At 40.6% G+C, this 12,571-nt stretch overlaps 1 protein-coding gene across 1 annotated transcript; it reads left to right on the top strand.

Annotated features, from left to right (window-relative positions):
- The first annotated feature begins 4,088 nt into the window (after positions 1 to 4,088).
- On the top strand, positions 4,089 to 12,355 carry zgc:56493 (Thioredoxin-like). Its single transcript, XM_051703040.1, has 5 exons — positions 4,089 to 4,252; positions 6,592 to 6,696; positions 6,901 to 6,966; positions 11,933 to 11,998; positions 12,169 to 12,355. Exons 1-5 carry the CDS (start codon positions 4,229 to 4,231, stop codon positions 12,229 to 12,231), a joined length of 324 nt encoding a protein of 107 aa, XP_051559000.1. The 5' UTR covers positions 4,089 to 4,228; the 3' UTR covers positions 12,232 to 12,355.
- Positions 12,356 to 12,571: the final 216 nt, after the last annotated feature.

Raw genomic sequence — 12,571 nt, 5'->3', positions numbered from 1 at the left:
TATCTTCAGCTTTAGTGTGTCAATATGAAATATAAATGTTAGTCTCCAAACATTACTTTTGCAAATAGAAAAGATTAGAATAGAAGAACAGGGAGCCCTGCAACAGATGTCATGGCCCCCACAAAGTCCCCCACTGAACATCGTGTCAGTCTGAGATTACATAAAGAGACAGAAGCAATTGAGCCTAAATAGACAGAAGAACTGTGGCAAATTCTCCAAGAAGCTTGGAACATCCTATCTGCCAACAACCAAGAAAAACTGTGTCCAGGTGTACCTAGGTGAATTGGTGCTGTTTTAAAGGCAAAGGTGGTCACACCGAATATTGATTTAGCTTTTTTATATTTACTGGACTTTGTATGACATTAAGTGATAAATGAAAACCATTTATGTCAATAAATCCTCACTATGCAACATTTTTCACAAGTGCCTAAAAGTTTTGCACAGTACTGTATATATATATATATATATATATATATATATATATATATATAAATATATATATACAGTTGTGCTCAAAAGTTTGCATACCCTGGCAGAAATTGTGAAATTATGGCATTGATTTTGAAAATATGACTGATCATGCAAAAAAAACAAAGTCTTTTATTTACGGATAGTGATCATATGAAGCCATTTATCATCACATAGTTGTTTGGCTCCTTTTTAAATCATAATGATAACAGAAATCACTCAAATGGCCCTGATCAAAAGTTTACATACCCTTGAATGTTTGGCCTTGTTACAGACACAAGGTGACACACACAGGTTTAAATGGCAATTAAAGGTTAATTTCCCACACCTGTGGCTTTTTAAATTGCAATTAGTGCCTGTGTATAAATAGTCAATGAGTTTTTTAGCTCTCACGTGGATGCACAGAGCAGGCTAGATACTGAGTCATGGGGAGCAGAAAAGAACTGTCAAAAGACCTGCGTAACAAGATAATGGAACTTTTAAAGATGGAAAAGGATATAAAAAGATATCCAAAGCCTTGAAAATTCGGGGATCTCTTGATACTAAGCCAAGGTCAGGTAGACCAAGAAAGATTTCAGCCACAACTGCCAGAAGAATTGTTCAGGATACAAAGGAAAACCCACAGGTAACCTCAGGAGAAATACAGGCTGCTCTGGAAAAAGACGGTGTGGTTGTTTCAAGTAGCACAATACAACGATACTTGAACAAAAATGAGCTGCATGGTTGAGTTGCCAGAAAGAAGCCTTTACTGCACCAATGCCACAAAAAAGCCCTGTTACAATATGCCCAACAACACCTTGACGCCTCACAGCTTCTGGCACACTGTAATTTGGAGTGACGAGACCAAAATAGAGCATTATGGTCACAACCATAAGTGCTATGTTTGGAGAGGTGTCAACAAGGCCTATAGTGAAAAGAATACCATCCCCACTGTGAAGCATGGTGGTGGCTCACTGATGTTTTGGGGGTGTGTGAGCTCTAAAGGCATGGGGAATCTTGTGAAAATTGATGGCAAGATGAATGCAGCATGTTATTAGAAAATACTGGCAGACAATTTGCATTCTTCTGCACGAAAGCTGCACATGGGATGCTCTTGGACTTTTCAGCACGACAGTGACCCTAAGCACAAGGCCAAGTTGACCCTCCAGTGGTTACAGCAGAAAAAGGTGAAGGTTCTAGAGTGGCCATCACAGTCTCCTGACCATAATATCATCGAGCCACTCTGGGGAGATCTCAAATGCGCGGTTCATGCAAGACGACCAAAGACTTTGCATGACCTGGAGGCATTTTGCCAAGACGAATGGGCAGCTATTCCACCTGCAAGAATTTGGGGCCTCATAGACAACTAGTACAAAAGACTGCATGCTGTCATTGATGCTAAAGGGGGCAATACACAGTATTAAGAACTAAGGGTATGAAGACTTTTGAACAGGGGTAATTTCATTTTTTTCTCTGTTGCCATGTTTTGTTTTATGATTGTGCCATTCTGTTATAACAGAAGATTATACAGCTGAATATGAATCCCATAAGAAATAAAAGAAATGTGTTTTGCCTGGTCACTCATGTTTTCTTTAAAAATGGTACATATATTACCAATTCTCCAAGGGTATGCAAACTTTTGAGCACAACTGTATATATATATATATATATATATATATACAGGTGCTGGTCATATAATTAGAATATCATCAAAAAGTTGATTTATTTCACTAATTCCATTCAAAAAGTGAAACTTGTATATTATATTCATTCATTACACACAGACTGATATATTTCAAATGTTTATTTCTTTTAATTTTGATGATTATAACTGACAACTAAGGAAAATCCCAAATTCAGTATCTCAGAAAATTAGAATATTGTGAAAAGGTTCAATATTGAAGACAACTGGTGCCACACTCTAATCAGCTAATTAACTCAAAACACCTGCAAAGGCCTTTAAATGGTCTCTCAGTCTAGTTCTGTACACTACACAATCATGGGGAAGACTGCTGACTTGACAGTTGTCCAAAAGACAACCACTGACACGTTGCACAAGGAGGGCAAGACACAAAAGGTCATTGCAAAAGAGGCTGGCTGTTCACAGAGCTCTGTGTCCAAGCACATTAATAGAGAGGCGAAGGGAAGGAAAAGATGTGGTAGAAAAAAGTGTACAAGCAATAGGGATAACCGCACCCTGGAGAGGACTGTGAAACAAAACCCATTCAAAAATGTGGGGGAGAACCACTACGCACAGACGTATGCAAGACATGGGTTTCAGCTGTCGCATTCCTTGTGTCAAGCCACTCTTGAACAACAGACAGCGTCAGAAGCGTCTCGCCTGGGCTAAAGACAAAAAGGACTGGACTGCTGCTGAGTGGTCCAAAGTTATGTTCTCTGATGAAAGTAAATTTTGCATTTCCTTTGGAAATCAGGGTCCCAGAGTCTGGAGGAAGAGAGGAGAGGCACACAATCCACGTTGCTTGAGGTCCAGTGTAAAGTTTCCACAGTCAGTGATGGTTTGGGGTGCCATGTCATCTGCTGGTGTTGGTCCACTGTGTTTTCTGAGGTCCAAGGTCAACGCAGCCATATACCAGGACGTTTTAGAGCACTTCCTGCTGCTGACCAACTTTATGGAGATGCAGATTTCATTTTCCAACAGGACTTGGCACCTGCACACAGTGCCAAAGCAACCAGTATCTGGTTTAAGGACCATGGTATCCCTGTTCTTAATTGGCCAGCAAACTCGCCTGACCTTAACCCCATAGAAAATCTATGGGGTATTGTGAAGAGGAAGATGCGATATGCCAGACCCAACAATGCAGAAGAGCTGAAGGCCATCTATCAGAGCAACCTGGGCTCTCATAACACCTGAGCAGTGCCACAGACTGATCGACTCCATGCCACGCCGCATTGCTGCAGTAATTCAGGCAAAAGGAGCCCCAACTAAGTATTGAGTGCTGTACATGCTCATACTTTTCATGTTCATACTTTTCAGTTGGCCAAGATTTCTAAAAATCCTTTCTTTGTATTGGTCTTAAGTAATATTCTAATTTTCTGAGATACTGAATTTGGGATTTTCCTTAGTTGTCAGTTATAATCATCAAAATTAAAAGAAATAAACATTTGAAATATATCAGTCTGTGTGTAATGAATGAATATAATATACAAGTTTCACTTTTTGAATGGAATTAGTGAAATAAATCAACTTTTTGATGATATTCTAATTATATGACCAGCACCTGTATATATATATATATATATATATATATATATATAAAAGAAAACAACATTTGTCTCACCCCTGAACACTAAAGGGGCTTATTTAGGATTTACCTCATGCTACCTATCTGATGTGAGCCTGGTGTTTTCAAATGGGAGGAATAAAATGAATAAATTAATATCATATCAATAACAGGTTTGAAGGATTGCTTGAATTAGGCAAAAGTACATCTGCACTTAACAAATATTACCCTTGGCCCTAAGCAAACGCATTAATAAAATATCTGACCGTATTTTCCCAGGAATAAAGCTGCAGCAGTTTATTTTAGCAAGAATGTCTACAATGCGTCATAATGTTACTCCCACATTTAGGCAAGTTACAAAATAGGGGCCATTTCTGGTTCTCCAGTGGTACGCGTTTAGGGGAAGGGCTTTGTGCTCTAGTCTATACTAACAGCTTGATTTAGAGGAAGCGAGGAGATCCATTTCTGGGCGAGCGGGGCGAGTGCGCGTGAGGAAGGTTTGAGTTCTGAGCTCGAGGCAACAGAAAAGCGACAGAATGATCATCGTCATTGAAGATCAGGTGAGTGCCCTGCTTTAACTCACCATCCATTCATTTCAAATTTTCTATTTAAAGTGATCGATGGACACTTTTTGCTGACTGTACGAAAAACTGTAGCTTTCAAGCAAGCCAAGTTAGTTAGGAATCTAACAATTGTGTATGACGTTTCCCAAAGCAGCAGCAAGACATTTAAGTGTTTATTAGGTCAGTTTAGGTTGTGATTTTGCGGCGTATTGGTGAGACTTAGTTTGTTAGCGTATCTGCTAACCAATTATTTTCGTCTACCGGCTATTAACTATCAGCAGAAAGAGCTAAAATGATTAAGCTAATAAAATCCCGTAATCTACAGCAGGTTGTTAGGATTGGAACTGTTTTATTGTAAAATCATAACCCACTGCATCGGTAGTGAAATATGTTCATGCTGCCACATGTTACATCAGTTGAGTCCCACGAGAACACAATGTGGTCTAAACCTACCGTCGAACAGGATGCGTTCTCATTAACAGGTTTCACTTAGACAACATTATATCACTCCTATTTAATTTGCTCATCTTGGTGTTCACGGCCCGATGCGACATGCTTGAAGCGCGCCATCACATCACGCGGGTCGAAGACTTGTGAGTTCTCTTTGCACAGCCGCATTTGCCCATTTAATGCAGAGAAAGATGGAAGGACATCTTTAGATTTCAGCAGCAGCACGTTGACTTGCACTTACTATGCATGTTTTCCATTAACTCTAATGCGAGTCGGGGACAGATGATAGACCCTCCGTTGTGATAGCGTACGCTACAATTAAATGATGTGTAATCATTAAAAAGTATCAACAGTGCAGAGCAGCTACCAGTTTCACATTCCGCGATGGAGTCAGTGTGCATGGTTTCCAGTCAGTAAATGTGCAGCTACGATGCAGTTTGTGCATTTCCAGTGAAAATAGTTGCAAAAAACATCAAGCTAGGTTTTGACTAGTGGAGTTTCATTTGTAAGCGAATGAGTGTTTTTGAACAAATCTTTTAAGTGTGAATCGGTTGTGTCGCTTGTGAATGACTTATAATATTTTAATATAATTATATAAGTCGCTCATTTGTCGCCACCTACTGGCAGAAATATGCAATCTCCATAAATGGTCACTCATCGCTCATTTTGATTCTGATTCGTTCAGTCAAAATCCTCACCAGTATAGAAAGCTGTGAACACAAGAGAAGCGGAGTGATACAAATAGTGAAGCATCCCAGTGCTGTTGGACTGTATATCAGCACTCTTTGAACATCTCTTAACCAATCAGATTTGAGGACCGAAACTAACTGTTATATCCTATTATACCCAGTTTTTCTGACCAACCACTAGGCGGCACCATGATTGCCACTGGACTGTTTTCTGGTCACAGTCTCCATAAATAGCAATGCAAAACTAACAAGATGAGCAAACTAGATGGAGAACAACAACATTTTTCAAAGTTAGTTGAAGTAAATATAAGTGCAGGCTCAACCTGTGCAGTTGTTGGTTGTCATAACTCAAAGTAGTTAATGATATCAACGTAACTAACCTTGGGCCATGGCTTCATGTCATCTTCCCACTCTGATGAAACACTGTCAAAAGCTGGTCACGTGACTCAAAGTATCAGCGTTCAGCACTATGTAATTTTAAAATTTTATTAAGCTAAACATCACATTATCCACTAAAAACATTATGTTGATGCGAGTGAACACTGGAGACAAGAAACGAAAACCGTAGTGATGGGAAGATCATTTTACTGATTTGGATTCAGCAATATGAACATCTTTATTCAAATCATTTTGCTGCATAGGCTCTACAGGATACAGAACTGATTAGTTCACCTCCCAACTGGGTCTTTTGATCTGAGTCTTTCATTAATTTGTCATGTGACCGTTACTAGGCTTTGCCAAGAAGACAAATGATTCATTTACGAGTGACAATTACTGGTCTTTATAAAAAAATAAAATAAAAAAATCTTTACAGTTAATTGTGTTGCAGTTGTTTGTGTGGTGATCAACACATGAGTGACACAAAATAAAATTTTTAAATCATACTAATGGTCACGATTACTTATTTTCATGTATTTAATGCAGGAAGTGTTTACAAGATGTTTTTAAGTGTATAATAATAAGTGTAAAATGGTCTTTGATGACTATACGTAAATTCAAAGGGAACAGAGTCAAATGAATTAAAGACGAACTATACATTTTTATGTTAATGCCTAGCCACAACAGAATGAATGAATCACTCTCTGAGACTGCTAGTTTTTTCCAAGTCATATAAAAGATTTGTTCAAAATGAGGCTTCAAAAACAGGCTTCTGTTTCCATCAGATGTCAGAAACATCTTTGACTCCTGTGTTTACAGGATGCCTTTAACAAAGCTCTGGCTGAGGCAGGCGATAAGCTGGTAGTGGTCGACTTTACAGCTACGTGGTGTGGGCCTTGTCAGAGCATAGCTCCTTTTTACAAAGTAAGTGGTCATTTGTTTTATCTTAAAGACTGTGCTCAATTTTATTACTGGTAATGTAATTGCTTACACTTAATTTTTTATTGTGGAGTCTGCTTTTTTACTGCCTTTTTGTTTTTAGCATTTAGACATCTGAGTAACTGTATTCATTGGTTCATGGGATTTAGTCATTTTACCGACTTTCTCATTGTCCTCTCTCACTACAAGGGTCTGTCTGAAAATCCTGCCAACTCTAATGTGGTCTTCCTCAAAGTAGACGTGGATGATGCTCAGGTGAGATTTCTGTTTTAGATATAGTAATTGATTCCTAGTATGCAGTATTGCAAACTCGATCCGCTCATTTCTTTAGTCAAATTGGAGTATTTGGGATCTCGTGCCCATCCCTAGACACAACAGCACCTGAGTGCTAAAATGACTAAAGCCGTCTGTCTTTTAAATCTGTATTGCAACTGTAGTGTTGTAAACTCAATTTGAGGCCTATGAAAACAAATACAAAATTGTGATATACAGTACATCTTCATGGTTTGAAAACTGTGTGTTTCATGATGCACTTTTTAACAGTTTTTGGTTAGGCATATCTTCCTCAAAATTATTTTCTGTTGAATCACAACAGTATGAAAAAACCTTGCTGTTGCTGCCTTATCATACAGCGCTGGTATGAAAGAAAACCAATTAGAATGTATTTTTGTATAAAACACAGACCAGCAAAGCTAAAACTGAGACAATTTGCTGTAGCCAGCAAGTATTTAGCAAGATTTTTTTCACAGTAATTGAATCACTGGTCACCAGTCAGAATTCATCTTGTAATATTGAGGGAAGGCCTTCTTGAAACCCACTGCATTTTCTTGTTCGGCATGTATTTAAGAAGTCCAATTTTTTAGGCTGAATATAGAGCTGAAGTGATTGTACAGAGTAAAGCATGGTTTAATCCCTTTAGATGAAACATGTTTGCTTTCCTGGATTTTAAGCCCAAAGTATACTTCAATGCGTGATGCTGATCTCGTCATCAGTAGAGTGCTCGAGCACTGAAGGAGTGCAGTCTGATTTTTGTAACTGCACGTCTTTGAACGTGCAGAATGCACGTGCGCCTGGAGTTATTTGCACCAACCGCCTGTGTATGCACACACAGTTACTGTATATAGAGTGTACTTTGAAAGGCTTGTGTTCAACTGTACGCAGATGCTGAACTTTTGCGTCAAATTGGAAGTATACCCAGGACTTTAGTCAGTCAGTTCCCTTTTGCACCATAGATTGGCAAATACTGACTGTATAGTAAAACCGATATTGTTTATTTGCAATACAATGAAAAATGTGTGAATAGGAAACTTGGCAATTGCGGTAGACACAGTGCTAACTTGAAGGTTTCTCTAACTGGCAGAATGGTGATCATGAATCAGTTACTACACCTACTCTGCCCACTTGTTCACAGGGAACAAATTGGAATGAAATGAAAACAGTAATACTGTTTAAATGGATACCTTGCATTTTCATTGGCACTAATTCACAAGATGAGAATTTTATATTGTAGGAACATGAGAAAATGTCTCGCTTGTGTTTGTGTGCTTAAGTTTAATTTGCTGTTTTAGTTCATGAAATGCCAGTAGAGGGCAGTAGAATTACATGGTGTAAGAAATATTGTCAGTACATTCCAAACATGGGACTCAAGGGACTCAAGATGGCGTCGAGTATGGCTGCTGCGTTGCGAGCTCCGACACAACATGGTAGTGTTTTGTTTGTTTTGTTCACAATTCTTATGTTTTTTTGTCTTGGATGTTGTCTGCCTTATTGTCTACGACAGACAAACACTTTTGGACATTGGTTCAGCAATTTCACACCGTAAACCGGACTTCAAATTCCTCAATGCCGACCCGCTGTTTACAAACACGCAAGCGGAGCCCTTTGTCTGGGCAGTCCGGACGAGGAAACGCAGGAGGAAAAGGGGAAACAGAGCCGATGTTCTCATCAGAGTAAGACACTGCGCAAATCGACCCCCGCTACCCAGTATTCTACTGGCAAATGTTCAGTCTCTGGATAACAAGCTCTGCGAGCTGAAAGCGCGGATCTCTTTCCAATGAGAGACGAGGGACTGCTGCATTATCTGCCTAACAGAAACTTGGATGTCTGCGGAGATTCCAGACTCATCCATTGAACCCGTGGAGTTCTCCATGCACCGAGCGGACAGAGTGAAAGACCTCTCAGGTAAAAGCAGAGGTGGTGGTGTATGTTTTATGATCAACAAATCCTGGTGTGATCAGAGGAACGTACATTCTATCAAGTTTTTCTGCTCTCCTGATCTGGAATTTCTCATGCTTCTGTGTCGACCATTCTGGCTACCGAGGGAATTCACAGCGGTCATTATCACTTCTGTGTACATCCCCCCACAAGCCGACACAGACCGGGCAATCAAGGAACTGTATGGGAGTATAAGTGAGCAGGAAACCGCGCACCCTGAGGCCGCGTTCATTGTGACCGGGGACTTTAATAAAGCCAGTTTCAAATCAGTCGCACCAAAATACCACCAGCACATTAGTTTCAACACACGAGGGGACTGGGTTTTGGACCATTGCTACTCTCCCTTCCGGGATGGCTACAAATCCCTCCCTCGCCCACCATTTGGCAAATCGGACCACTCTTCCATTCTGCTTCTGCCCGCTTACAGGCAGAAACTGAAACAGGAAGCACCCACCCTCAGAACGATCCAGTGCTGGTCGGACCAATCAGACTCTACGCTACAGGACTGTTTTGATCACACGGACTGGGAGTTGTTCCGGTCCGCCTCTGATGACGACATCGAGCTTTACACTGATAGCGTAATGTGTTTCATCAAAAAGTGCATGGAGGACGTCGTTTGACCAGAACAACACGGATCTATCCGAACCAGAAGCGATGGATAAATAGCGATGTTCGTGCGGCACTTAATATGCAGACCTCCGCTTTCAATTCCGGGAACGTGGAGGAGCATAAACAAGTCAGTTATGCCCTCTGAAAAGACAAGCAAATCAGAACAGCAAAACGCCAGTACAGGAACAAGATTGCAGGACAGTTTAACACCACCAACTCTAGAAGCATGTGGCAGGGAATTAACATCATCACGGACTTTAAAGGGAATAAAAACTCTGCCATGAACACCGCTGCCTCTCTCCCAGTTGAGCGAAATACTTTTTATGCTCGTTTTGAGGGAAATAACACTGCCCTCGCGGAGAGAGCTCTCGCGGCCGAAGCTACAGAGGTTAGTTCACTCTCCGTCTCTGTAGCGGATGAAACCCGATCCTTCCGACGGGTGAATATCCGCAAAGCCGTGGGCCCAGACGGCATTCCGGGCCGCGTCATCAGAGCATGCGCAACCAGCTGGCTGGTGTTTTTACAGACATTTTCGACCTTTCTCTCTCTTTGTCTGTAGTCCCCACATGCTTTAAAACATCCACCATTGTGCCTGTTCCAAAGCAATCAAAAATAACTTGCTTAAATGACTGGGGTCCTGTTGCTCTGACCCCCATCATCAGCAAATGCTTTGAGAGACTATTCAGAGATTACTTCTGCTCTGTGCTGCCTCTCTCTCTAGACCCATTGCTGTTTGCTTACCGCAACAACTGCTCCACTGATGATGCCATTGCATCTACAATACACACTGCTCTCTCCCACCTGGAAAAAATGAACACTTATGTGAGAATGCTGTTTGTAGACTACAGCTCAGCATTCAACACCATAGTGCCCTCCAAGCTAGATGAGAGGCTCTGGGCTTAAACAGCTCGCTGTGCAGCTGGATCCTGGACTTCCTGTCAAGCAGACACCAGGTGGTTAGAATAGGCAGCAACATCTCCTCATCACTGACCCTCAACACTGGAGCCCCACAGGGCTGTGTTCTCAGCCCACTCTTGTATTCCTTGTACACACATGACTGTGTGGCAACACATAGCTCCAATGCCATCATTAAGTTTGCTGATGACACGACGGTGGTAGGTCTGATCACTGACAATGATGAAACAGCCTACAGAGAGGAGGTGCACACTCTGACACACTGGTGTCAGGAGCACAACCTCTCCCTCAACGTCAGTAAGACAAAGGAGCTTGTGGTGGACTTCAGAAGAAAAGACAGAGAACACAGTTTCATCACCATCAATGGAGCACCAGTGGAGAGAGTCAGCAGCTTCAAGTTCCTGGGTGTCCACATCACTGAGGAACTCACATGGTCCATCCACACTGAAGTCGTTGTGAAGAAGGCTCATCAGCGCCTCTTCTTCCTGAGACGGCTGAGGAAGTTTGGAATGAACCGCCACATCCTCACACAGTTCTACACCTGCACTGTAGAGAGCATCCTGACTGGCTGCATCTCCGCCTGGTACGGCAATAGCACCGCCCACAACCGCAAAGCACTGCAAAGGGTGGTGCGAACTGCCAGACACATCATCGGAGGTGAGCTTCCCTCCCTCCAGGACATATATGCCAGGCGGTGTGTGAAAAAAGCTTGGAGGATCATCAGAGACTCCAGCCACCCGAGCCATGGGCTGTTCTCACTGCTACCATCAGGCAGGCGGTATCGCAGCATCAGGACCCGCACCAGCCGACTCCATGATAGCTTCTTCCCCCAAGCAATCAGACTTTTGAACTCTTGATCTCCCACGATCAAAATACATCAGCACTGCACTTATTACTCTTATATCTCACCCCAGACTGTCATAAATTATATTATTATTATATTATATTCTCTCTTAACAACTTACTATCAACCGACAGCCTGAATGTCAATACAGTACAATACAACCTACTGTACATTCTACATATACTACTATATATACTTTTTTATTTTTATTGAATAATGTGTATCTATATTGTGTGTATTGTATACTGTACAGTGTATGTTATTATTTGTATATTGTGTTGTGTGTAATTATGTGTATATTAGACTTTAAATTGTGCTGTGTTAATTTGATGTTATTGTAAATTGGTATATGTCTCATCACTGTCACGACTGCTATGTTCATCGGAACTGCACCCAAGAATTTCACACACCATTGCACTTGTGTATATGGCTGTGTGACAATAAAAGTGATTTGATTCGATTTGATTTTGACATACCTTCATAATTTGATATTGATTACTTCCTCTTAATGCACCTTGCAAACCCTTTTGTCATGGAGTCATATTCTTATGTTCCATTGACTTAATTCCTAACCTACCTTCAACCTTTTTTTTTTTTTTTTTTAAACTTTAAACATGTTCTGTGTTTTATCCTTTGCAGGATGTGGCCCAGTCTTGTGAGATCAAATGTATGCCAACATTCCACTTCTACAAGAATGGGAAAAAGGTCTGTTCTGTTGTTTAATCAGTCCTGCATTAAGCCTCCAGTTTAAACCAATAACTGTCACACAATTTCAACTTAACAAAGATACAGATAACTTGAGGAATCTCTATCAATATGCAGTGATTATTTTCCTTCCAATTATTGTTTGACTGATATCATTGTCTCTTTCATAGGTGGATGATTTCTCTGGGTCCAACCAAGCTAAACTGGAAGAGATGGTGAACAACTACAAATGATCAGGCCTAATGAGACACCCTCATAAGTTTCCTGTGCAGCCCAATCTCCAAGTTTACTAACAATAACCCCCTGAATTTTATTTTCTAATGAAGGGTTTTCTTAGAATTATTTTAGCTTGTAAAATCTGCCTTACCCAGTCATCATCACTTCCATAATTAATTATTACCTCTGTCTGTATGTTCCTTAAACTGTGTTCACTATCAACTTAGCAAATGTTTTTTTTTTTTTTTTTTTTTTTTTAAAAGATCAAGGTCAATAAATGAACACAATGATAAAAATATCCTAATGTATTTGTTATTGTGTCTCGGAAAATGTGTTACTCCATACAATTTTATAAGT

This window comes from Myxocyprinus asiaticus, chromosome 7, assembly GCF_019703515.2.
Source record: "Myxocyprinus asiaticus isolate MX2 ecotype Aquarium Trade chromosome 7, UBuf_Myxa_2, whole genome shotgun sequence".
Classification (NCBI taxonomy): Eukaryota; Metazoa; Chordata; class Actinopteri; order Cypriniformes; family Catostomidae; genus Myxocyprinus; species Myxocyprinus asiaticus.
Note: the sequence above shows the minus strand (reverse complement) of the source record. Positions and strands in the feature narration are given on the sequence as shown.

Excerpts from the sequence above, each read along its gene's own strand:
- zgc:56493 (XM_051703040.1), top strand. The coding sequence starts at position 4,229 with ATGATCATCGTCATTGAAGATCAG. Across the intron at positions 4,253-6,591 it reads TCATCGTCATTGAAGATCAG|GATGCCTTTAACAAAGCTCT; the intron begins GTGAGTGCCCTG and ends CTGTGTTTACAG. Across the intron at positions 11,999-12,168 it reads TCTACAAGAATGGGAAAAAG|GTGGATGATTTCTCTGGGTC; the intron begins GTCTGTTCTGTT and ends TCTCTTTCATAG.